This window comes from Furipterus horrens, unplaced genomic scaffold, assembly GCF_987537825.1.
Source record: "Furipterus horrens unplaced genomic scaffold, mFurHor1.1.pri manual_scaffold_10, whole genome shotgun sequence".
NCBI lineage: Eukaryota > Metazoa > Chordata > Mammalia > Chiroptera > Furipteridae > Furipterus > Furipterus horrens.
Genome location: NW_028327180.1, coordinates 15,637,922 through 15,664,963, shown reverse-complemented (window position 1 = coordinate 15,664,963; position 27,042 = coordinate 15,637,922). Strand labels below are relative to the sequence as shown.

At 42.3% G+C, this 27,042-nt stretch overlaps 1 protein-coding gene across 1 annotated transcript in view; it reads right to left on the bottom strand.

Moving 5' to 3' along the window:
• ARHGAP10 (Rho GTPase activating protein 10) overlaps positions 1–27,042 on the bottom strand; it is a 241,608-nt gene that overhangs the window by 148,180 nt on the left and 66,386 nt on the right. Inside the window, exons 2-4 of the mRNA XM_090290426.1 lie at positions 23,675–23,770; positions 23,540–23,601; positions 8,015–8,086 (exon numbers count right to left, since the gene is read on the bottom strand). Of these exons, the coding sequence (XP_090146552.1) occupies positions 8,015–8,086; positions 23,540–23,601; positions 23,675–23,770 (230 nt within the window). The remainder of the gene's footprint in view (positions 1–8,014; positions 8,087–23,539; positions 23,602–23,674; positions 23,771–27,042) is intronic.

The window sequence follows — 27,042 nt, the reverse complement described above, 5'->3', positions numbered from 1 at the left end:
CAAACGTCTCTCAGGTCCTGCCTAGAACTAGCAGTGGCTGTCTTTTGCTACAGCGGCTTTTGAGAAAACAAATAACCAACATTTTAAATGCAGAAGAGACAGACTAACTCCCCTCACACAGCCTGCCAACTTAAACGGATTTTTAATAAACATTTCTGAGCACCGGTGAGCGCACACTCTGTCCGCAGACCGTCCAAATGTTTCCATAAACTTGAACCTCTCCCAGACTCTCCAAGACCTCCCTGAAAGGAACATGCTCTCCCCTGCTTTCCAACTTCCACTTTCTAAAGCAAAAATAATGAAGTAGTCCAGCCCTTCCCAGTATGATCCTTTTCCTATTGGGCAAAGAGACTGAATAAATCACACGAATTCTACTTCTCCGCATGTATCCCTCTCTAGTCACCGCGCAGGACAACAAACTGCTGCAGCGGGAACACAGCACAGACATTCTGCCAGCTCACCTGAAGATCCCACACCGACGGAGAAGAGAGACGCAGGAACTGAAGTCCCTTCCCATTTCTACTCCAAGTTTAAGTACAAACTAGCTGCACAACTTTAAAAAAAAGATTAACATCACAGAACCTTCGTTTCTGATTGAGATCAGGACTTCTTTCTGTGCTGGCTCACTCACAGAGCCAATCTTAAAGTTCTGTATCCTGTGATTCACCCACGTGAAAGAATAAACTTTTGTTTAAATAGAAGCACTCTTCCTTTATGCCCGAAGTTTCATTAACAACCGTGTTTTTTAAGTTTAAGGCATGAATATATGGTTACTGTTTTCTGCTTTTCAGGATCATATGCTTCATCAACTAGTTTAATAACAGAAAAATAAAGGAAAGAAAGGTTTGGCCATTATTACAAAATCTCCGCCATGTGAAAAAGCTGCTATTGTGGAGGGCGCAGAGATGGGGTGTCAGGGGACTCCGGTCCTAGTCGTGGCCAGTTAGGATTCCACCCAGCCTCCCCAGCAGCGGTGTCCTGTGTTTACAGAGAACAGGGATGGCACTTATCACGCTGCTGCCTTTACAAGATCACTGCCGCGCAAGGTCACAGAGTCAAAACTGTCCACCGCCTTTGCAGATTACTACCTGCCAGGAAGACTGAACACGTTTTCATGTGTATGACTGCATCAGAACCACAGCGCGGAACAGAGAAGGAGCGATGCTAAAATCAGCCTCAAAACACCCAGCACACTAACAACACTGCGCTATGGAAACAAATACATGGGTCAAGTTTAGAATGAAAGAAATGGTGATTTCAAGGCTTTGTGGAGAAGAAAGAATTTAGCCAAGAGGCAGCATCACACCCACCAATTAGAGTGGAAATACATTCATTCACACAGGGTGTGGTATAATACAAATGCTACTGTGTTTTGTTTTCGAGTCTGTAAGATGGAGATAATTATTCCTTCCTGCATTTGCTCTCAGTGCCCTTATAGAATATTAGTGTTGCTTTGTGCTCATACAACTTTTTGTGCTGAAATAATATGAATGTTTCTTTAACATGACAATACAGGGTATATATACATATACAGATGGATTACATATATTGTATGTAAAATAAATTGAGCAACTTAAGACAAAAAGCTCTTTCAAGAATCAAATTAAACACAATGAAAAACTCTTCTGTAAAAGTGCACTGCAAACTCAAGTACGAGTCAGGTAGTAATGTAATGAATAGAGCAAGCTGGAAGGGGAAATCCTTGAAGCAGGCTGGGCGCTGGCAAACCAGAAAGCCCTCATCGGTTCCAGAGGTGCAGGCGGCCATAACACGGCCCCCGCAGGCTTCTGTCGCGTGGGAACGTAAGCTGAGCACATGGGCTGTGCCCTCTGGTTCTTCTGCAACAGCTGGAAAACCCAGTGACTTTTAAATAGTGGCAACAAGTTTTGTTTTTGTTTTTAAATTTTGGGCATGAGTAAGTCAAACAAAAGTATGCATATAGGTTAAATACGATTCATGAGAAGCCCGCTTGTAATCACTTCAAAAATCTCACATGCAAAAGAAAAAAATAGTAGAGAAGAGCTATTACTTAAAACATTATCAGTCAAAAAAGATGTACACTGTATAAATGGCAGAGGAAATTCATAAACCTAAAGAGCAAAATTTAAATAATCAGGTCTTCTAAATACATTAGAAATTATAGAGAGAGAGGGGTCATTACAAATCACTGCATAATATTTTTTTTTTCAACCAATGGTGCTGGAGTAATTGGCTATTTGGAAATAGAAGAAGAATTACAACTCATATCAAAATTAATTCCAGATGGATTGAAAGAGTCACAAGTAAAGAATGAAGTTATTTTTAATAAAGTATTTTCACAGATATTAGAAGAGAGCAGAGAGCCTTCCAAGCAAAAAAAAAAAAAAGCAACAGAAGAAGCCTTAAGAACTTCTAGATATCAAAAAATATACAATAAACATTCTGAAAGGCAAACAGCAAAACAGGGAGACAAAGCAATTAATATGTAAGAAAAGTAAATATTTGCTAACATATAAAGCATTCTTTGTTAAGCAATTTTTGCTCTAATCACACACAAATACTTATATGTTAAAAAGATGGATTGAGAACATATAAAGAAGTCACAAAAGTTTGAACATAACTGTGACTTGTCCACATTTCTACAGGGTACTAGAATGTTTTTGTTTTGTTTTGAAAGAAGGGAAGATTTTTTTTTTAAGTTACCAGATGACTTTTTAAAGTTTTTCAGTATTTTAGAAATATTCTAGAAGGCGGAAATGAAAAAGCTTGCTCCCAAACTAAAAACATAAAATAATAATAAGGTATGGATAGTCTGGAGAAGAGCTTAAATACCTTTTTAGAGATTCTAACTCTTTCTCGCTTTTTATTAAATCAAGAGGTGGGCTAATACCACATTTAATTTACCAGCAGGAGCACTTTTCAAACAAAACCCTATATATCCACGCCAACTAGAGTCTCCCCTAGTCTACCAACATCCTACAGCCTGGTGAAATGCCACCCCGTCTGTGAGGCGCCCCCTCCCTTAACTCCTGCACCAAATGTCACCTTTCCCACGGGACACTTCACTTGCTTTATTGGGCCCCACTGTCCCCCTATCCATTAAGCTTCTTTAGCCTCCCTCCGAAGAGGTGAGAGTCCCACTCTCAGAAGAGAGCCACAAGGCAGGGATGCAGGGGCCTTCTGGCAGAGGAGGAGCAAAGGAGGGAGCCCCGGCTGCAGCAGCACCACCCACACTGTGGCTCCAGAGTCCCCCACCCACTGGGACTTGGCCAGGACGAGTCTATGCTCCATTGCTCCAGCACGTCACCCTTAAACGCAGCATGCAGCGAGTGGGCCAAAACTTGAGTAGTTCTTGCTTGGCAAGCTAACCCGGAGCAAGCCGTAAATGGGATAATAAAATAATTGCACGTACGTAAGCCAGCCCTGCACTAGACATGGGAAAGGCATTATCAAATGCATTTAGTCCTCACCATACCTGCTGAGACCAGTCTCATTTTAAAGATTGGGAAACTAAGGCTCAGAGGCCCTGAGGAACTTGCCCCAAACCACATAGCTAGTTAAGGGGCAGAAACGGGATTCAAACACGGAAGAATCGGGTCTTCCTGAAAGGTTTTCTGGCACTGCAGGCTGAAACAATATCATATGATAACATGTTGCAGTGTTATTTTTTGCTTTTATATTTGACAGTCTCCCCACCGGCAGTAGTGTTTTAATTCATAATTGTATTCCAGGACCTCTCACACTATGCCATGTGATAAGCACCGTTAAGTGTTTTGTGACTAAAATTCTCTTTTAACTTATCAAATTAAGTCAATATTCTTTTCTGCTTCACCACACTTAATTTAAGAAATTATTCAATGATATTGAAATAACTACATACGGCGCCAGGTGGGTACTGGAAATATCAGGGGGAACACTTTGTAAAGTGTTGATATCGATTGTCTAAGCACTATGCTATACACCTGACACTAATAGAAAACAATACTGAATGTAAACTAATTGAAATATTAAAAAGAAATTATTTAGATAGATTTACTTTTTACCCATATTTTGTAGTCACTTACAGAATCTCAAAACGTCCATTTTTATTAAACATTTAGTTATTAGACAGTCTTGGACAGAAATAAAAGAAATTTGGTTGTGAGTGACTAGTAGCAGCTGAGGCAGTTAAGTTATAATATATGAGATGAATTTTTTTTTCAATCCTTCTGATTAAATGTTTTATCCTACTGAATTAAAGTGATAAGTGGCTCTTTGCAAAATAGCATTTGATTAGGCCCGATGACCAATATAAGTTCAGCGGCATCCGTGTGATCTCTGCACACTGTCATTACTTGATTGATTGAAAATCTGAAAGGGCAATTCTAAATTCTCCCACCGTAACTTTTATCGCATTCTGGTATTTCTGAGTTTTTATAAAATCTGCATGGCTCCCATGTTGCCTCGTCCCTGTATTCATTCCTTTCCTGCAGCGTGGTGCGGGCACTTGGGAATAAGGGACAGGCTCCTAGGGGAGGTGACACAGCTTCAGAGAGGTAGGAGCTGAGCTAGGCCTTGAGGTAAGCTGACCAGCAACCTGGTGTGACCCAGCACAGACCCACCTGTGTCCTGCAATGGAAAATGGGGCTTTTTAAACAGAGGCGAGAAGCTGGCAAGCATGTAAGGAAACACAGCAGAACCTACAGACCGGAGGGATGAGCCCAGACCACAGAGGTGACTGAAGAAAAACATATCCATACGGAAGCGCACAGTAGGAAAAAGCGACCATGGGACTTTTTTAAAAATCCAATTTACAAAACCACCTAGCCATTTAGATGACGGTAAAACCACAAGTTAAACATGTAATTGGGATTCTGGAACCTGGAGAAAAGAATAAACAGAACTGGAAGAGCTTCAATACGAGGCAAAAGGTAGGGCAGTATCAGATGGGAGCAAAGAGAAAAGAGAAGATAAACATTTGATGCTTATATCCAAACCAGTTCTGCTGTGGTCAACTCTTAAAGGCTTTTTTTTTTTTTAAATCCCCACATGAAAAGTGTTTTATGCTATTTCAAAGAACTTTAACCTGAGAGAGTCAAGTTTTTTTGTCTTTTCTTTAAGTATCCCCGGTAGCAGATAAACCAATGGAGCAAGACCATGTGCTTGTCAAAATATGACTGAACATTTAGGAAGCACAGGTGTAGAAAATAATTAGATGTCCAGATTACAAACCCTTCCCTGATTCTTCTAGAATTATCAGTAGAACTGGTCATTTATTAGGTACCTTATACAGTAAGACAGAGTAGAAGCTAGCAGAAAATAAAGAAATAAAGCATAGTCTTTTCTCATAAAGACTTAAGAGACAAATATTTATATATTGCAAGAAAATCAGCTTTCTCTACTGTTTCTTATAATATACAAAACTGCCAGTGAAAATAAAAGGCTTCTCCCTATAACCCACAATGACTGGCCTCCTCAAAGGTAACATCAATAGGTATGACAGCCAATACACATATGTACAGAACAAGAATGCATGCTTCATAAAGTTGAAGCTGGAAGAATAATAAAGAAATAAAAAAGGGACTTCAGATGGAATTTGACCAATAGCCAGCTCCAGGCATAAACTAAGACTATTAAAAAAAATTTCTCCTTTTCTTAGGGCCCTATATTTTGCCAGTTGCTTTATATGATATACTCTGAACAAGGACAATATCAGAAGCTGGGGACATCTGGTGGAGAGGAGTGAACAGAAAATCCAAGGTCAGAGATTTAGAAAGACCCAGTAGGGTAGGTAGCAAATAAAAAAGAAAATATATTCATTCATTAAGTCACATTCATTTTTTCATTTCCAGAACACAGTCCTTGCTAGTCCACCACTGTCCCACTACAAAAAGAAAAATTTTAAACAGATATTGTCTACACATTCAACAATGAAATGTTAAAAGGGAAAAGAAACAAGATGTTTAAGTTTTAAAACAGCCTAAGAAGACAAGATAAAACAGATCATAAAACTACAGAACAAGAGCAGTCAGAGCCCAAAGTCTGTCATTTTACAGGTAAGAAACTAAAGCCCATTAGTTGTCCATGTCACCAGACCTCCAATGTCCTGCTACAAAGCCAGAGGACACCGTTCAGCTTCATGAAGCCCAGCAGACAATCCCAGTAAAGGAACTTGGGGGGTACCCTCCCCTCAAAACACAGCCTAAGAACTGTAAGACACAATGCCAAGTAGAAGTGTCTGACGGTTTAACAAATCACTTATAATAAAATTGATTCCACACATAGCAACTAAAAACTCAGCACTCTTTGGGTCCCATAGCCACTTGAGGCCACAGTAGTAATTTGTACAAAAGGATTTTAACAGTATTTTTGGGAAAATAAGGAAAAACACCTCATATTCCAAGGCACATCGGGGCAAAAAACACAAATATAAAAACTCTCTCCCCCACCTAAAATCGATGTCATTCTCTTCTCCTTACGCCAAGCCAAAAAATGGTTAACACACCGAATGATACTTTTTCTCCCTTGAGTACATGCAGAAAACTCAGGAAAGGTTGGTGGAATTTATTTCTCTGGGATAACCTCAAAGCTCAATCCTGAAGAAAACTTTAATAGCTGCTAAATATATCCCAGGCCCCCTGTGGATACATCACTACATTATTCCCAGCAACCTGGGCTCACTCCCAGACCCTTGAGAGCAGAGTGCATGGTTCAGTCATCTTGGACTCCCCAGCACCTATAACTACACTGGCGCATAACAGAAGCTCAGTAAATTTTGGCTACGTTGAAGGAAATTACATCCCAATAACCTAATACTGTCTTCCTGTTACTGTCAGTACTCAGCTAGAAAAGGGGAGCAAAGAGAATTAGACATAGAGCTTAATAAACTGGGGAGCATAAGCCTGCTTGCTTAGCCAGGGAGCTAGAGCTTCACACCCCATGGGGGATTAACAGTCCTCCCTCCCCTCGCCCTCTGGTGACTGGCTTGTTGCAGGGCACAGAGGGAGTTGCTTGACCAAAGAGACCTGTCAGTCTAAGGAGGGGGTGTAAACTTATCAAAAGCTCACAAACTTGGGAAGTTGATTGGTTCTTTCAAAAAAGCTTCTGGTCCTTCCTAAGCTTAAGCTAATATAAATTCAAGGGATCAAAGAAACTCTCTCTCTCTTTTTCTCGCTCTCGCTCTCTCTCTTTCTCCCTCCCTGCCCCGCACCCCCCAATGACCCGCACTTGCACGGTACACTCACCTGTTTGCTCCATAGCCCTGTGGCCCTAGTAGCCACATGGCCCATGGTCACATGGTCCCCACACACAGGCCCCAGGACGGAGCCTGAATTCCACAGCACAGCAATGGACTGTGAGTAGAAACACATGGCAAGCTAGCCAGATGCTGGACTGGTCTAAACTGAACTTGAATATGGAGCCTAAACTCTGGGCACTGGCTTTTGCTCTGGCCTTGCTGAGCACAAGACAAGACCTTTTCCATAGAGGGTCGAACAGAGATGGGACATTGGGAAGTCAGGAGGGGAACCCCCTTAATTTTACGTCATCGATAGTTACCCATGGACCCCCTTCCTCCCATGAGGGTCTCAGGAAATTCTTTTCCCTGCACGACAAGAACTCCACTTCCACTGGTAACATTCCTAGTTCCGATGGCATCAGGGTGCAGCAGCATTGCTAACCTTCTCCGACGCTCCCCAACCCTACAATGCTCTGCTCCGCCATAAAACGGAGGTGTATGGTAACAACTGCACACCCCACAGAGACAGATGCGTCTCCTCGGGGTAAATGTGTTGTTTGGTTAAAGATATTTTTAAAACTCTACATGGAATAGTAGAGTCCAACATTACCAGAGGTTTTACTGTCCTACCCAGGTGTTTTTGTTTTGTTTTCAATTTCATATCCCCCCCAAGGGGAAAATGCACATTTAAAATATAAAACAACAGATGGTTTATTCCAACATGTCCTTCAACGCTGCCAAATGTGAACAAAGCACACACTGAAGCGGCAGAGACATCGACGTTTTCTGTTTATAAGTGAACTCGAATTAGACACAGACCTTTACGGCTCCCAGTTGCTCTTTCCTGAATCTTTCCAACGGTTTAATCAGGGTTTCAGTTACACTCAATGCCTAGAGAATGAGAGTGATAACAAAAGAACATCAGATTAGGTTTCCAAAGAGGAAATGTTAGTATTTCATAGTATTTCATTTCCCTCTCCCACCCCACCCAGAAATAAAACAAACAACAGATTTAACCGTTTTATCTCACCCTGCCAATGCAGCCATTCAATAATTGTATTAACACACCAGATCGCCAGAAATATTTTCAGGAGGGGGGCGGGGGGCACGCGCGCGACACCCCAGTGAAAGGTGCCCCGCAGCCCCACACAGCTCTTCCTCCAGGTGGTAAAAGTAAGAGGGCTGTCTTTAAACAACAAGGGGTCTACCACATCTATTAACAGAACACTTCCGTTGGAGGCGTTTTCCCCTCCCCCTCCTCAGAAATTTAAAACTTAATTACATTCCTTTATTAGTTATCGAACTACATTATGTGAAATGCTAGGTTTGTGGCTACACGTTTAAATACGCTCAGTCTGCCCTCCATTGCTGAGAAGGCCTCGTGAGGATTCCAGGTGCATCAGCGAAGCAGAGCTGCTGGGGCCTGTGAGTCAGTGCATCCGAGCAAACATCGGGCGAGGGGGCGAACAGCAGAGCAGTGGGACTGACAGGACAGGGCCGCACACAGACTCCAGCCGCACCTGCACTCGCTCTCACACTGGCTGCTGGGGGGCTTTTCATTTTAAGACAGAAACTACAACGAACTATCCTGAAATGCAAATAAAAGGGAATATTTACCTAAGGAGAGTTCATTGAACATGCAGGAGACCAGAAACAGAACAGAAAAGGAAAACTCAAAATACTTTACAACAATGCTCCGCCACTTTTACAAAACAAATACACAAAGCCCCGAGAAAGTCAAGCTAAAAATTACAGGAAAAAAAAAAAAGTTAAAATAAGCAAAGATTCTTAACCAAACACGCCTTCTCCGTGTTTCATTATGTCAGGGTTTCTCCCAAAGAGACCATTCATTCTGTGTGCTAGGGAATCCTCAAAAAAAGCGATGAAGCCCGGAGCTGAAACTTTCTTCCCTGGGCCAGCTACTGGGTTCCACTCAGTCCCACCCTGAAAATTTGCTACTAGTTGTCAAAGACATCTAAAAGGAAGAATTAAGAGCAAAAACTAGCCAAGGAAATAGAATCATCTTCAAAATATGTTAATGTTATCCTCCCTCCACTGTAGACTATGTGACTCACAACGAGGGCCAACCAGGGTCCTTTATACTAAAGCACAAAGCAGGGAAAAGCCAACTACTCAAAACAGTGTGGAATGCCCCAATTCCACCTGGGAAAGCAGATATGAGAGGTCCTGCCATTACGTTTCAAAAATGATCCAACTGACATACAACATCTCAAATTAATTTAAGGCACATGTCTATGAGAACCCAGGCACCCCATCTGGATCCAGCCTACTAGTGTTCCTGAATAAGCCTGCACATCACACGTCTTCCGTGGAGGCTGCCCCACTCAGGAAAGAAGTCAGAGCTGCAATACATGGTGAGTGAGAGAAAGTTGGCCCTGGAGATGTCGGAGGTCCTAACCATCTCGATGATTGCAGGGTTCTGTATCATGGGGAAGAGCAGAAGTACAAACTACTGTACATTTCAGTGTTGTCTTATCATGTGTGACAGCAAACCACGGAACCTAATGGAACTTCACACTCCAAGTAAAAGAACAAGATTATTATACAACTGTCTGGGGGATTACAATTTTCCCACTAGGCAAGTCTGAAATCCCTTTCCATTAGACATTCGGATATAAGAGATTAAATGTCTCCAGAAAAAGGAAAGGAAAGGTGGTATCTTGACCTACTGCTATCGTTGGGGCTAGAGCTGAGAAATCTGTGGACAACGGGGCTGATCAGCAGAGAATCAAACCCCACTGTCGGGGAAACCACGTCACCACTTTAAATTTCCAGCACATTTGAGATCAAAGGCCAAGTGTTGATGTAAATTATAAGGAGAATGGGGCTTGGGGCTAAGAAGCCCACATTCAGTAAAAAGTCAACAAAGGCAACACTACATCCAATATTTTTAATAATAAATTGTTAAAGACTCAGCCTAGGTAAAACCATGAGTAAATCAGTATAAGTACTGAATCATGCTTTTCTAACCACTCAGTACTAACGAGAACAGGCTGAGACTAATCAGACAGAAGGATTTATGCCTGTTTCCCAAGGCTGTATTTTAAGCCTGAATTCCAAGTCTTCTTGACCCCAGAGGAATGCATTATCAGAGAGCAAAGGAGAATTCCCACTGTTTTCCCCCATTTCATTACTAAAGAGAAAACTACTTTCCAATCCCAACATGAAGAAAAGCAGCAAAGTAACCATTCGGCAAAGACATAGTCCTTGTTTTCCTTGCAAGAAAACCCTGAAAAGGATGCCAAGGAACTATCATCACAGCACATCTCCAAACATGAGGCATATTTTCTCCAAAATTGTCCCTCAGAAAAAAGGGACCTACTCTATATAAGAATTCTTAAGATTTCCTTAAGAAGTACACTTTTCATTATTTTGATCAACAAAGAACTGTTCTGAGAAATACTGACCTGAAACGGTCCCTATCACATCTAGTTTCGAATGCTTAGAGATCATGAACAGTTATGGGTCAGAAAAACAAGGGAAATTTAAGAAATGCAAGAAGATTTAGTGGTCATTCTGGAGACGGCATCAAAATTATTAGTGTTCCATGTTTTTGTAAGGATCACTTTAAAAGGTAAGAAGGTCATGAAAACACACCTCCAAGATAAATTTTTTAAAACCCTGTCCAAATTTGCTGCAAATGGGGACTTGTGGCTTGAGATAAAATTTCCAACGAAAGCATCAGAAAGAGGTTTCAAAAGCGCTGCCGTATTGCAAAGAACTCAGACAGACAGGGCCCGGAGGTGCTGGGCAAAGCCGTGCTTAAAAGTTCAGAATGTGTCTGTGATCAACATAATATCTAAGCTATCAAGAGCTGGAGTGACTTTTTCAGGAATAAGTGGGAAAAACACTCCTAAATTAGACATTAATGATTTCCCTTTAAAACGCAGACACATATGTACCCAACTAAATAATGAAAGTAGACATGTGATTACCTAGCAGACATATGTGGGCAAACCTAAAAGTATGTGCGCTGAAGCTATCCAAAAATGATTTTGTTTCATCTTGTCATGACAAAATGGTACTGCCGTAAAGTCAGGCATGAATGTTACAGGTGGAGGATATCTGTCCTTTGGGGCTAGCAGGCACGTGAAGGCCCTTCCTACATTTGAGGAATTCTGCTTCCCGAGGAGGCAGAACCCACCTTCCACTACAAGAGGCAAAAAATGACAGACAGCTTGCAGTGAGGAACGGGCGCCTGGCCAGAGTTCCACCCATCAGATGCTCCCACCCAAGACTTTGATTTGGAAGCTGGTGCTGCAAAGAGCCAGTGAGCAGAGATTCTGGTGGGCAGCAGCCGCTCTGCGGGTTTCCAGAGGCAGCAGTTGTACCCGCAGCCACCAGGGACTGTGGTGTCACAGGTGTGGGCTGTATTGTTTACATCCAGTGGCAAAGTGGTGACTGCCTTCCCCGGGCCCAGCTCTGTGGTGAGACGCAGGGCATCATTCTTGGTTCCCCAAACCTTATAAAGACAGCAATCTACCTAATATCCTTTAATAAATTCCCTTTCTGTACAAAACAGCTAGAACTGGCAACTGAGAATCCGGACTAACGCGGGATTGATATTTTAACATTTTCAGAGCCTTAAATAATCTTATCAAAATGCTTTCAGTACTATCTTTCTTTATATTGCTAACCAAGATTCTTCTCCCGATTAAGCCAACTCATTTTTAACTCATTAGATTACTCTCCATCCACACCCATCCTCTGCTACTGCTTTCTCCACCCAGTCAGACTCTCCCTGTACTGTGCCTCCCCTCACAGGTCAGGGCTCAAGTTTTAATAGAAAAATTAAAATAAATAATAAAGTCCTCCCACCTTTTTTAGTAACTAAGAAGAGAAAGAACAGACTCAGAGAGTCTGATATTGACAAAAAACTAAGTTTCACAACTAGCTTTGCTAAAAGAGCCCTGCCTCAATGACAAATAGGATGCCACTACTTTCTCAGCTGGGCTCCATCCTATAATTACTTTTGTTTAAAGACAAAAAAAAGAAAAAAAAAAGTTCTCTTGTTACCTTAATAGTCTCTACTTGCTCTCTACCTACTGAAGGGGATGTCACAGTAGAAGCAATTTTAACTTCCAAATAAATAAATCCCTGTGTGGTATTTTCTCTTTAAGCAGAGCTCAAGTTAATCTAATCCTCCTGGTAGAAAAAAATAATGTAAAAATGAAGTTCAATTTTTGTTAATAGCTTACACATACCACCTAGGAACTAATGAGAATCTTAATGAGCTGAGACATGGGTGTAGAGGTGCTGTAAATAAATTCTACAAAATTTAAACTTAAAAATTAGAAGCCAAAATTAATATGAAATGGTTCCTTGTGTCTGATTCTTTCAAAACCATGGCAGTCTCACTTAATGCCCAGGAACCATAATTTATAAAATATGCATTCCAAATTCACTAGTTCAGTCACCACACTGCTTTCATCCAGACAGTCCAAGAATAAAAAGTCTCCAATAAGAGTTTTTATCAAGTTGCAATCCTGAACTCTGAATAGCTTAAAACCTAACAAAATAAAGAGGATAGGAGCTAAAGTTCTGACCAATTCTGCTGACTTTATTCCCAGAATATGTGACCATGACCTGGCTCTGGGGGGAAAAAAAAAATGTTATGTAAGTGTGTCACAAAAGTTTAAGAGGCCCTTAATGTCTGTCTCATACGAACAAATACCTTTGGGTTCATCTAAATTAAAAAATAAAAAAAATAAAAAAACAAAAAACTTGAATCAATTTTGAAGAACATTAATTGAAAAAAGAAAGTTGTATTATACTTAAATTATTTACATCAAACAGACTCCACCCATAAAGATATTTTTTATGCTTGAGAAAAAAATGAAAATCTTAAAAAAAATAAATAAATAAACCTACTGGATATATTAAGAATGAGTTAACCTAATAAGGATGTGCAGAGATTCATCCTTGATCTTCTTTCCGTCTGTGCATGAGAGAATACGGAACTAATTTCTATTTTTAAAACAAAACAAATACTTGGGCAGAACATTATGAGAAGGAATAAAACTCCATAGAAGTAAATGAAAGATAAGCCTGTCAAAACAGCTGTAAAAGTATCATGAGAGAATCTACAATTTTGTTTTTAGCTTTAAAGAAGAGAACATTTCGTTTCTGAAGTGAACAGTATAATTCAGTGGCATAGTGAGAAAGGGAACCTCCTGAATAACAAAGCCATCAACTGTTGAATCAAGAAAATACAAGAGAAAGAGAGAGAGAGAAGGTTCAGGTAAAACAGCTTCTACGACTTGGACCAATGACAAAGAGACATCTCCAGCCCTTCTGTGATATGAGCTATTGGAGTGGCCGAGAGAGAAAAGGAAGCGCCTGGGACAGAAGGCTCTTGATAATTCCTTCTACAGTACTCAGCCAGCAGCTGAGCACCTCCTCCAGGACAAGAAGAGCTTTTATTCCTCACTGTATCCTCAGGTGCTAGAATAATGACCATCTTAGAGTAAGCATTCAAAAATCTTTGTTTTATTAACAAAGTGGGAATCTCCTGTAAATTTAGAGACTATAAAGAATAGTTTCGGTACAAATGCAACATTTCCAGCCATCCTGCCGACGGTGATAAGCAGTACCCATAAATACCCATGCTGAGTCTCCTGAGTCCATTATCTCTGACTCAAAACAGTCTGTTGCTGTGTTAATCCAGGTCCTCTAAGAAGCAGACAAGACAGAATTAAAAATACAAGAAATTTACTAAGGGAAATCTCTGTGAGAAAAAGGGGAGGGAGCCAGGGAAGGCTGGAAGAGCTGTCAGACAGCGATGCAGGTCTGAGCCCAGGGGAGGGAGAAAAGGGGAAGAAGAAGGAAGAAAGGGAGGGAAGAATGTTGGCTGGTGGGTTGGTGGGGAAGACATATATGTGAGACTACAGTGCAGTTCCAGGGAAAGCTCTAGGAAAGGCTTTCAGGGGCTCCCCGAGCCCAGGCTGCCTGTCAGAGGATTCCAGAGACCCAGGGATGAGCCTGGTTTAGCACCCCTGCTGTGCTCACTCGCTGGCCAGGGACAGACAAAAGCAGTGTTGCCTTTTCTACTGCAGTCAGTGGTGGAGCCACGGGGCAGCTGGGCCTGATGGTCAACTCGGCTCCTGGCAGCTGGAGATCTGAGAGCTGCCTCCTGGCTGCAAGAGTTTCCCAAATCCATCTCCTTCCTACTATACCACCATGGCCCCCGGTAGTCCTCTAGACCTCTGACTGTCCCCACCGCCACTTCAGGGCTATACTTCATTAAATCTAACATGCCACTAACCGTAAGACATCCATTATTTTATATACCAGGAAGAAAAAACACTAATGAAATCCTGATTTAATATCTTAACACTTAGAGCTTTTATACTTATTGGAAAAGCTCCTTCAGAGTTAAGATACATTTTTATCATGTATCCCTCGTATGCATATGTAAAAAAGAAAATACGCAAACAACTTGTTAAAGTATTTCTAAAACTTCAGAGTCCTACACCTCTGAATCCCTTTTTGGTTCAGTCACTATTGTCTGGATTTCGCCGCGTTATTTTTTTCCTCTTTGCCGTCAAAAATGTTGGAGATGCGCCCAGGCCAGGTAGCTCAGTTGGTTAGAGCATCGTCCCAAATACACTAAGGCTGAGGGTTCCATCCCCAGTCAGGGCACATGTAAGAAGCAACCAATGGATGCATGAGTAGGTGGATCAACACATCCCTAAGTACTTCAACACAGGATCTAAGGAGTGCTTTAAGGTGCCCTGGCTCAACCCACAGTCTTTTTCTCATAAACCTGTATATTCCACTGAACTAATTCCCACTAATAAAACCACTTCTCTGAACTAAGACAACTCAGGCTGGTTACACGCTAATGTCCCCTGTTACATGGGGGTGGGTTGGGAGAAGAAAAGTTTGTGCCTGTTCTTTGCTCTTTTCTGTCAGTATTATCTGGTTTATCAAAAGAGCTAGCTCATTCCTCAGAAGCAGAAAACACGCCCCAGGATATTAAATATAGGAAACAAAAGTTTCAGTAGGGAAGTAGAATGGGAGGATGACAAGTCTGCGAAGCCACAGATGACAGTGAGTCACCAGGAGAGAGAACACTGAGTCAGAGGCACAGGCTCACAGCAAGAGGGGCTCCGGGAAGGCGGCCAGGCCTCTCGCCTAGGACAGCCTCGCTCACTCTAGAATTTGGATTTGCATTAGTCCTGACTGTAAGCGCCATAGGAGTCTGGGCCAGGAAAAATCCAACTCTCAAAAGGAACATTCTCCAAAAATTAATTAATTAATTAATAATAAAAAACAGGTTTCACAATGACATCTGACTGAATTATAATGGGTTTATAAGAAAAAATAAGATTTATATGAAGAAGCCCTGGCTGCTGTGGCTCAGTGGATTGAGCGTCGGCCTGCGAGCCAAGTGTCACTGGTTCGATTCCCAGTCAGGGCACATGACTAGGTTGCACGTCAGGTCCCCAGTTGGGGGCGCGAGTGACAGGCAACCACACAGTGATGTTTCTCTCCCTCTCTTTCTCCTTTCCCCTCTCTCTAAAAATAAATAAATACATTATTTTTAAAAAGATTTATATGAAGAAACAATGCTGTCAAATTGTAAAGGTCAGTTCCAAGGAGAAAGATTCTTCAAAAAGTTAGGTCCCTCATGACTTTCAAACTGAACTGAGAAATGTTTTCATAAATAAATTCAAGATGGATTTTCGCCATCTGAATATGCCTGCCAACAGAATTTTGCGCAAAAATGTGACACTTTATCTGTAAAAGAACTGATTAAAACAGGCTTGATACACCATATAAAATATTACAATTAAAGTAAGATGAAATTAAAGGCACCGTCTTTCCAAGGCATGGAATGCCCTAGGAACTTAACACATTACAGGAACTCACAGGCAATGCTAAACACAAATTAACCCTAAAATTCTTACAGCAGAAACCTGTAACACTAAAATAAACAAGCTAGATATAGCTCCAAATCCTTTGGAAATCACAGATAAAAGCTTAAATTTTTAAGACTACGTTAACTTTGTGGTGGACATGAAGTCATTAAAAGGCAATTTACATTGCATCCCCCTTCAGACCGCTTTGGCTCCAAGGTTAGGAACACCAGAGAGATTTCACTGGTGCCCTGGGCCAGTGGTTCTCATGATTTCAGCATGCTTGGCAATACCCTGGGGGGCTCAATAAAATATAGACCGATGAGCCCCACCCCAGAGTTTCTGACTCAGTGGGTCAGGGGTGGTGCCCAGGAATGTGCATTTCTAGCGAATCCCCAGGTGATACTGATGCTGCAGGGCCAGGGGCCCAGCTTTGAGAACCACTGCCCTGGGGGTACTAAGGAAAGATTATCATGAAAATATCTACCAAAAGGTAAAAATGATTTAGTTCACTTTAACCAATATGTATTATTCTAATACTATCTTGAAATGCTTTTGAAAGAAGAAAAGAAAAAATCTGGAGCAAAAATCAGTGTCAAAAAAAAAACCCAAAAGATATAGAAACCTTTTAAGTACTTGACTGTAAGATATTTGACACAATGAAAAAAAAAATGATGAGAAAGCAGTGAAGCAAATCAGGCTAGAGTTGAGGAAGCACTCGTGTCTTGCCTGGAACCATTTAAACTGTGAACAGAAGCTCCAGGTCTCAGAAGCTTAGGCCCTTCCTTAGCAGGGCACAAGCTAAGGGCAAATCACACAATAAGCATTCCTGGTCCAGTGCTTTCACAGCAGGAAAAAAAAGGAAGAGGGTCTCGGCCACCTCCAGAGTTTGTGCCGGCACAAGGTCATCCTGCTCACGTGGGAAGGGGGTGCAGCTGGTGGATAGGACACCTCCTCCTCACGTCTGTGTGCCCGCCCTGTGGGCCCAGCCCCCTCTGGATGAGAGGGGGCGCCTTTTGTACACCATCTGGCAAGCCAGACCTCCTCTCTCCCGTTACCCCGCTTCCCTGAAGTTTTCCTCAGCCTCTGGGCCTTGTGCATCTGCCCTGATGTGCCAAAGCCCCCAGAAACTAGCCGTCCTGTTTCAGAGGACAAAACTCACTCCCATGGGCTAAGAAGTAAATACAGTAGGAAGCCCTTTTAAAAGAACATCATAAACACTGCAGGGCTATTTTAAAGGTCCTTAAATTCCTGGCCAGCAGCCCACCTCCAAGAAGTACGCTCTGTCCTGCCATGGCGGAGAAAGCATCTCCAGAATGCTGGCGGCCACTCCACGCAGGGTTCCCCTCGGAGAACACGCCCAGAAGACAGCACAGCCGCACTGGCCACCCGCTGTCCCCAGCTCCCCAACACGAATTACACGCTCGCTTCCGCAGTCAAGGCTGGCAATATATTCAGCATGAACTTGTACTCACTTAAAAACACTGTCCCTGAACAAGACAATACTGGCCTTTTCAAGGACGAGGCACACCATTCAGAGAAACTGGGCTTCTGTGCACAGAGGAAAACACTCTGACTGGCTAGACTGGCCTTCTTTCCACTTCCCTCCCCAACAATCCACTTAATAGCTGCAGAGCTGAACATTCGTGGGGGGATAGGCATGCTCAGCCTTCCCTCTTTTCCAAAATCAACTCGTTTTCCTCAAGGAGAAAACTAGTGCCACACTTCCATCTTCCCTTATCTGGCTGACTCTGATTCACCTGTAAACTCAGCTTAGGAATGGTGTCTCCAAAATGCCTTCCCTGTTCCCACACAGCAGGATGAAATGTCATGCTTTTGGCAATTTCCTCCAATGGACAGCTAACTAACTACTGAAGGGTGGGAGCTATGCCTTTGTCTTCATAGCATTTGGCAAAGTGCTTGGCAAAGAGTAGGCACTCACAGTATTTGTTGGAATGAATGTGTATGTGTGTGTGTGTATTATACATATATCCTATTCAGTAAACAGATTAGGCATGTCAAGATATATAAACCCGGTTGCTCTAAACCAACAAGGAAGAATTTGTTCCTGGATCGTTGAGAGCTTCCAGATGACTTTATCCCTTAAAACCCAAAATCCTATTTTAACATTTATTTAGGAAACAGAATGCTTTTTAAAAATATTTGGCATTGGTCTTTGCCTTCTAAAACACATTTTTTAAACATTTTGATGATTCCGTCTTCCTTATGAATATACAATTATTATACTGCACCATCATTTAATTTAGGACTTCAGAAAATACTAATTGCTTTTAGAGATTAAGTGACTACTAAGATTTTCCTAAATCCTTGGACCTAATTTTAGAATATTCCTGTCTTGATTTACAGCTATCATTTTGCATTCTTTTTTTTAAAATGTGGTATTTAACATGCTGTTGGTTTATAATAACAAAGGTAATCAGGATGCTAAGAGAACTCATTGAGTACAACAAAAGCATAAGGGAAAAAGTGAAGGCTACACTAAGTAAAATAAAAAATCCACAGGGAACCAACAGTAAAATGAAGGAAGCTAGGGTTCTCATCAACAATTTGGACTGTCAGGAAGAAATAAACATTCAACCAGAACAGAATGAAGGAACAAGAATTCAAAAAAACAAGGAAAGAATAAGAAGACTCTGGAACATCTCCAAAAGCCAATACTTTTAGGATGCCAGAAGGAGAAGAGGAAGAGCAAGAAACTGAAAACTTAGTTGAAAAAATAATGAAAGAACTTCCCCAATTTGGTGCAGAAAACAGACACAGAAGTCCAGGAAGCACAGAGAGTCCCAAACAAGTTGGACCCAAAGAGGAACACACCAAGACACATCATAGTTAAAATGCCAAAGGTTAAAGATAAAGAGAGAATCTTAAAAGCAGCAAGAGAAAAGCAGAGAGTTATATACAAAGGAATTCCCATAAGACTATCAGTAATTTCTCAAACTTCACAGGCAAGAAGGGACTGGCAAGAAGTATTCGAAGTGATGAAAAGAAAGGACCTACAACCAAGATCACTCTATCCAGCAAAGCTATCATTTAGAATGGAAGGGCAGATAAAGTGCTTCCCAGACAAGGTAAAGCTAAAGGAGTTCATCATCACCAAACCATTATTACATGAAATGTTAAAAGGGCTTATGTAAGAAAAAGCAGATCAAAACTGTGAACAGTAAAACGAAAACAAACTCACAACTATCAACAACTGAATCTAAAATATAAAAACAAAATCCAACTAAGCAACCCAGAACAGGAACAGAATCATAGGTATAGGTATCATTTGGAGGGTTATCAGCGGGGAGTGGAAAGGGGGAGAATGGGGGAAAAGGGTACAGGGATTAAGAAGCATAATTGGTAGGTAAAAAATAGACAAGGGGATGTTAAGAATAGTAAAGGAAATGGAGAAGTCAAAGAACTTATATGCATGACCCTTGAACATGAACTAAGGTGAGGGACTGCTGGAGAGATGGGGATACTGGGCAGTGGGGGCAAAGGAGGAAAAACTGGAATAACTGTAATAGCATAATCAATAAGAGGTGCTTTTTTAAAAAGCTAATAGAAAAGCATCAGGAATTCTTGCCAAGACTAAGGTAGAGGAAGAAACTATAGATTAAGAGAGTTAGAAACTTATCAATCCAAGGTATTGTGTTTGGATCCAGATTCAAACAAACCATTGCTGGGGAGGGGTTAGGGATGACAAAAAACAAATGAATAGCAGAAAAACTTGAATGTGACCTAATTCTTTGTAATATTAAGGAATTGTTCTTTGTTTTCAGGTGTGACAAGGACACTGTGGTACAAAAGAGTTTTCTTTAAGAGCTACATATTAAGGTATTTATGGATGATACTGGGCTTTCTGTCTAAATAACGGCAGACAGTAAGGGGCATAGAAGAAGCAAGATTGGTTGTGTGGCGATGGTTATTGAAGCCGTGCGATGAGTGCATATAGTTGAACTATGTATTTTTCTCTACTTTAGTACATGCTCAAAATTTTCCAAACTAAAATGTTAAAAGAAGAAGAAACAGAAGAGGAAGCAGCAGTAACAGCAGCATTCGATGTCCGGTTAATTCTATGGTTGTTCACAGCTGCCCCTGCTGCTTTCTGGCTTTGAATGGTTTCCTGCTAGCCCACAGGTCTTGCTGTTCCCACAAAAGGAGTATAACAGACAGTCCCATTCCTCTCTGAAGTTCATGGCCTAATACAGGCAACATCAACTTCTCCTAAACTGCACTAAAAACCAGCCTCCAACCTAAGATAGACAAGGTTAAATCAGTAAGTCAGCTAACAATAGCTCTGAGAATCATGCTTAGCCTGGAGCAAAGACCATATTCCAGTTTTTTGACCTAGTCAATTCAAATCAAGGAACATAAAGCAAAAACAGAGTATCAAGACAGACTGTAGTCATTTCTGCAGAGCTAAAACTCAGCACCAATTTAACCAGAACTCTCTTCTCCGAGATACCAGGATGCCTCACGCATCTGTGGACAGGCCTTCCTTCACCACTCTGGGTATAAAAGTACCCCGCCCTTCTCTCTGGCCACTTACCCTTCTTTATTAAACTCTGTAGTGTTTATCACTAGCTGACAATGTAGTATATGTTTGTTTGTTTGTTTTATTATCACCCCCCTTTTCCAGAATGTAACCTCCCTGAGGGCAGGGACTTGGCTTGGTTTGCCTCTGTGCTCAGATTCTAAACAGTCACTGAAATGCAAACGCAAAAGGTGATCTAATATATATTCGCTGAGTGCTCAGGATCCTGGGAAAAGTTCCCTAAATATCAAAGACAGTTGAGACAACAGGTGACACCATTAACAAAAACGAAGAACATGCACTTTCACCACCACCCACTTTATGTCGTAGGATAGTGATGTCATGGCACTACTGTCATCCGCTGTCACTCGGCAGAAAACTCACATGAATAATGGCTGAATACATCAGCTTGTGCCAGAAAAACCTCACAGGACCCCAGTACCTTCATGTGCCCTCTACAGATTATCTCAGAATTTAGGGTACAGTGCAAATTATATTAAAGCTTTTAAGTGACCTTATGTCCCTTTCACTTTTAAATCAAAACCAATGCCCCCCTCTCACTTCTTCCCCTACTTCAACTCTACCAAAAAGAAATCCCACCAGATACTACCCATGAGACTACAGTAACAGCTAGGAAGCTGGCTAAGAGGTGGATAGTGCCCTAGCCAGGGGGCTCAGCATCATGATTGGAGCATCATCTCATACACCAAACAGTTATGGGTTCGATTCCCAGTCAGGGCCCAAGCCTAGGTTGTAGGTTCAATCCCCAATTGAGATGCATATGGGAGGCAACCAATTGAGGTTTCTCTCTCACATCGATGTTTCTTCCTTTCTCTTTCTCTCTCAGGTCAATGAATATATATCACCAAGTGGGAAATTAAAAAAAAAAAAAGAAAGAAAGGAGGGTAGCAGTCTATCTCATACAGTTGATGTGAAAAATAAACTACTTAATATTTGGTAAACGGCTTACACCAGTACTGGACACAGAGTAAAGCTTGACCCCCTTAGCTATCATGTTCAGTATTATTACCACCACCACATACATCTGAACACACTCAGACACTTATGCTTTAACATAATTCTAGGAAGTACTCATTCTCAAGTACCCTGGCTGGTTTGGCTCAGTGGATTGAGCGTTGGCCTGCGAGCTAAGTGTCGCTGGTTCAATCTTCCAGTCAGGGCACATCAGAGAAGGAAAACTCTGATTCCAAAAAACCTCCGCTGTCTTGCGGCATACCTCTTCAGGGGAAAGGCTAAGGGAGTAAACCCCGACAGAAAATCCGGAGCCGGAGTCCCTAAGGCGGTTTGACGTTGTAGTCAACACCGGCAACTCCTGCGGCGCACCTGAAGCCAAGCTGTATTGACTCCGTCTTTCCCTTGGACGCTTCAGCTGCGAAGAGAGGGGGGGTCTGCTGCATGGGCAACAGCAGACCCTCCATATCACCCTGCCCAGGCTCTGTAGCTCCAGCTTCACAGGAGAGGACACTCCAGCGTCATCGCAAGATGTCGATTCAACACGGGAGGAGACAGATACCGTGTCACTCCCGAGTCGGACTGCAGAGCCATTCTCGGCGGTGCAGATAGACTCTTAAGAAGCTACACCATCGTCTCTCTCTCGAGACGGACGGCTGCCGACCACGACTCATTCTCAAGAACATAGAAAAAACTAGTTTGTCCTTTTATTTATTTAGTTAGTTTTTGTCTTTTTTATAAAGCCTGAAAAAAAGGTGAGGCTAGATAGTGTGTGATAACCCAGGTCCAATTCTACCATGAATCTTTGTGTAATGAAGGAGCATTAATCAATAAGAGATAAATGCAAGCTTTTAAGAAGGGTCGTCGTCGTCGTCGGCAGCCGTCCGTCTCGAGAGACGATGGTGTAGCTTCTTAAGAGTCTATCTGCACCGCTGAGAATGGCTGTGCAGTCCGACTCGGGAGTGACACGGTATCTGTCTCCTCCCGTGTTGAATCGACATCTTGTGATGACGCTGGAGTGTCCTCTCCAGTGAAGCTGAAGCTACAGAGCCTGGGCAGGGTGATATGGAGGGTCTGCTGTTGCCCATGCAGCAGACCCCCCCTCTCTTCGCAGCTGAAGCGTCCAAGGGAAAGACGGAGTCAATACAGCTTGGCTTCAGGTGCGCCGCAGGAGTTGCCGGTGTTGACTACAATGTCAAACCGCCTTAGGGACTCCCGCTCCGGATTTTCTGTCAGGGTTTACTCCCTTAGCCTTTCCCCTGAAGAGGTATGCCGCAAGGCAGCGGAGGTTTTTTGGAGTCAGAGAATTCCCAGTGAAGTGCGGCTATTATTATTACTGTTGGTATCGTGACTCTCAAGGAAAAGTGGGATTTTAAAGACTTCTAGGCCTGCGGCCTGTGAGCCAAGTGTTGCTGGTTCGATTCCCAGTCAGGGCACATGAATAGGTTGCATGTCAGGTCCCCAGTTGGGGGCGCGAGTGAGAGGCAACCACACAGTGATAAAAAAAAAAAAAAAAAAAAAGACTTCCAGGCCTGAGTTCTCTCCTTCCTCACACAGCCTAGAAATGTAGTTTTAACTCTAACATCACTCTGCCCTCCCTGTGCCTCTACACTAGTTTTTCGGCTTTTATCTTGTTGATATTAAGGTTCTGGGTGTGACTCAATTTTAATGCAAATACTCTACTGCTTACAAAAATCTGGATGGCACTGTCTTACAGATAGACACAGATCTAGAGGTCCAGCAGCCTGTCTAAGATCTCACCACGGTCTGCACCACTGAGGAACTGAAAACCCGAGCTCCTGAAACCTCATCCAGAGCTCTTTGCACTACATCCTCCACAGATACCGGCTTTTAAGCCACCCAGTACCAGCGTCTAAAGCAGAATCAGCATCCAAACCCAGGTTTTCCCCGCTTAAAGTTAGACTTAATAATTTACGTCCCACGACTCACCATAATTTCTCTCTGTTCCTCCAGGTTCTTCAAAAAATTAGAAAATTCACGCAAGGAAGCATCTGTCAAGAGAAAGGAATAATTATTTGGCGAACAAAGGAAAGGAGCGCAAACCCAAACCTCACCTTCACGTACCTATGCAGCGTTCGTCGTCGGTCTCGGCGTCGCCGATAAACTCAAACTTGAAGTCTCGGAGTGAGTGGGCAAACTTCCGCTGGGCTGCCGAAAGACCTAGAGAGAGAGATTTGATCGTGACTTGGGTCCTCGTTTAAGTCAAGGCTGAGAAGACCATCACTCCCACTAGAGGCGGTACAGCGGGCAAAGCTCCCCTCCCGGCCTTCGGGGAAGAGGCACACCCGCCCGCAGGTGGCCATCCTTTGCGTGGTGCGCTCTCGGGGCAGAGTCTGTCTTCTGCTGCCCATTCCAGCAGAGAGCAGGTGCTGGAGAACTGTTTACTGCCTCCCCAGACTCTTCTCCCTCCGAGATCTGACAGCTTCACCGTGCCCCCTAAAGCACTTCCCCTTTCTCTGCTTCATCAGGTCAGAGCTGGACCGATTTCTTCAGTCTGTGAACACACACACACACACACACACAGAGAGAGAGAGAGAGAGAGAGAGAGAGAGTATCTCCCAGAGCTCAGTGAGATCTGGCTGGCTACCAAGGTTTCAGATATAAGGGTCTCAAGTACAGTTTGGCAGTTACCAAATAGTCACGGGGCTATAAAGTGCAGCACAGGAAATACAGGCAATAATACTGTAATAACTATGTATGGGGACAAGGAGGTACTGGAAACTTTGAAGGAAACACTTTGTAAAGTAGACACGATTATCTAACCACTCTACTGTCCACCCGAAACTAATACAAAATAATACTGAATGGAAACTCTAAATGAAAAAAAAATTAAATACACACACACACACACACACACACACATAAGGGTCTCAAAAGCTTGACGTCAACCAACCAGATGCCATTAACTGATTCTCAAACTCCAGGCAGAGAACCCAGAAGATGCAAAAAGAGTTTTCATTTAAAAAACAACTATAGAGAGGTAACGAAAGGCTCAGCTTAAATGTCAGGAAGAATTCTTTCTGCAAAAGACAGAGATCCTCATCTTTTTGTATTGAGGATTAATAGAAAATAGTTGAAAACCTACTTCTCATACAGGGTAACATTCATTTTATGGGCCACGTGATATGACAGGTAATATTTTTTTCTACATCATCCAATACTCTTGAAAGGTAAGTAAAGATGATCTCCACCTTACAATGGAGAGTTAAAGCTCAGAGATGTTAAATAATCGGCACGACACTGCACAGGCGCTACAACAGCAATGTCCTGATTCTACTCCAGGACCATCTGCCCAAACCCAGGCCCTGGCCAAAGGACAAGCCTGCCTCTGGTCTATCGCACTTTCTAAGAAGCTCCTCACTGACTCCTGCACTCCTTATGGCCAGACCTTGTTCAAAGAAAACTTCATGTCAAGCAAACTGAAGACTTGAAAAAATTAAATGCAATCCATAACTGCTGACTGGAATACTCTCTTGCAAAAAATAAATATGGACAAGAAAGTGAAGGGAACAGTGTAAAGCACTGAGGGCTGTTTTTAATAAGATGGTAGGATGGTAAAAGTAATTGTTCTCTTATTTTCATGTTTGTGTTAGAGCTAACAAATATGACATGAAAGCAAGAGTCTTATGTTTACATTATAGCATGCTGATTGATATTTCTTTAACCAACTCTTTACCCCCAAATTATGTACAACGGCCCCCAATGCCCTCCTGGACAAGCTGCTTTCTCTAGCACTTTTTAAACTTCCTAGTAATGCTCAAGGGCTCTTTCATCTGCTCTCATAGTTTGGCTTTGAGCTTTTTTAAATGTTCCTAACAGCCTGTTTCTGGGAGTAGTTTTAGGTTTCCAGCTACATTGTGCAGAAGGAGACCCACAGCCCCCACACATGCATAGCCTCCCCCATTATCAACATCCCCTCCTGTTATGGTTTTTGAAACTTCATTCTTCCTCTAATTCATGTATATCTTGTTGTTCTCAATTATTTTTTCTCCTTAAAATATCATTTTTAAAAAACACACTGAAAGACCTCAAAGTGAAAGGCAAAAACCTTTATACCTTTAGAAGATGCTATAGGACTATAATGTCTCACCCTTGAAGCACGGAAGAAAAGCACAAACCACAACGTAAAATGTGATGGACTGCACACACGGTCACAACTCTCTGTCCCTCCCCGTAGGCCCTTCTCCTTTCAAGCAGACTCTGCAGCTCCCCCAGCAACAGCAGAGTCTACTCTCCTACCCCGTGAATTTGGGCAGGGCTTATGGCCGACAAAATATAGCGAAAGTGCTCCCCTGCTGACTCAGAGCCCCCAGGAGTTTTGGACACCTTTGCCCGACTCCATGTGAATAAGTCCAGGCAAACCTGCTGGTTGATAAAAGACGAGTGCCTCGGTCACCCCATTATTGTCCCCTCAGTCAGACAGCCAACCAGCAGAAGCAGGGCTGCCTTGCACAGGTAGGAGGCAGTCAAGACAAGACCGTACTATTCAAGTTTTAAACACTAAAGATGTAATAAAGGCCCTGGCTGGTGTGGCTCAGTTGGTTGGGCATCATCCCACAAGGCGAAAGGTCACTGGTTCGATTCCCGGTCAGAGCATATACCTGGGTTATGGGTCAAGTTCCTGGGGGCGGGGGGTGCATGCAAGAGGCAACGATCGATGTTTCTCTCTCACATGGATGTTTCTCTCCCTCCCTCTCTCTAAAAACTAATTTATTTAAAAAATTAAATAAAATAAAGACTTAAAAAAATGGAAGAGAAGCACACACAGAGAAGTTATAGATAACTACTGTACAATGAGGTACAGCAGAACCCCAAGAAAAAACTGGAAAAAACACTAGAATCAGCCCTTCGGAAAAACAAGTGAAGGAGATCCAAATGGTCTATTACCACAGCAAAAGGGGCTCAAGCTCATTCGTGATAATAAATGTGAAGTGTAAAACCTCACGACACCTCGACACGTCCATCAGACTGACCAAAGTTACAGTCTGGCAACCTCAAGTGTTGGTGGGGTCCTGTAAATGCTCAACAGAAAGCCTCATGCATTGCTGGTGCAAGTGAAAACTGATACGATTGCTTTTTAAGGAGTTTGGCATTGTCTAGTGCCAAATCTGGTGATATCCTACAACCCAGACATTGTTTTCCTAAGTAAAGTCCCAAGATAAACTCCTGCATGTGTGTACTTTGTAGACTAGAAAATCCAGACCCGATCACAATAACAGACAAACATTGGAAAAAAACAAACACCGATCAACAGAACAAGTGACTAAGTTATAGTATATTCATACACTGTAGAGTAAAAACTAAATAAAAATTCACAGCAACACAAATGAATTTCAGTTTGGAGAGGAAGAAGTCACAAAAGAATACACACAGTATGGTTCTTTTATATAAAATTCAAAAGAAGCTACACTACACTATATGTTTGGGTTGCA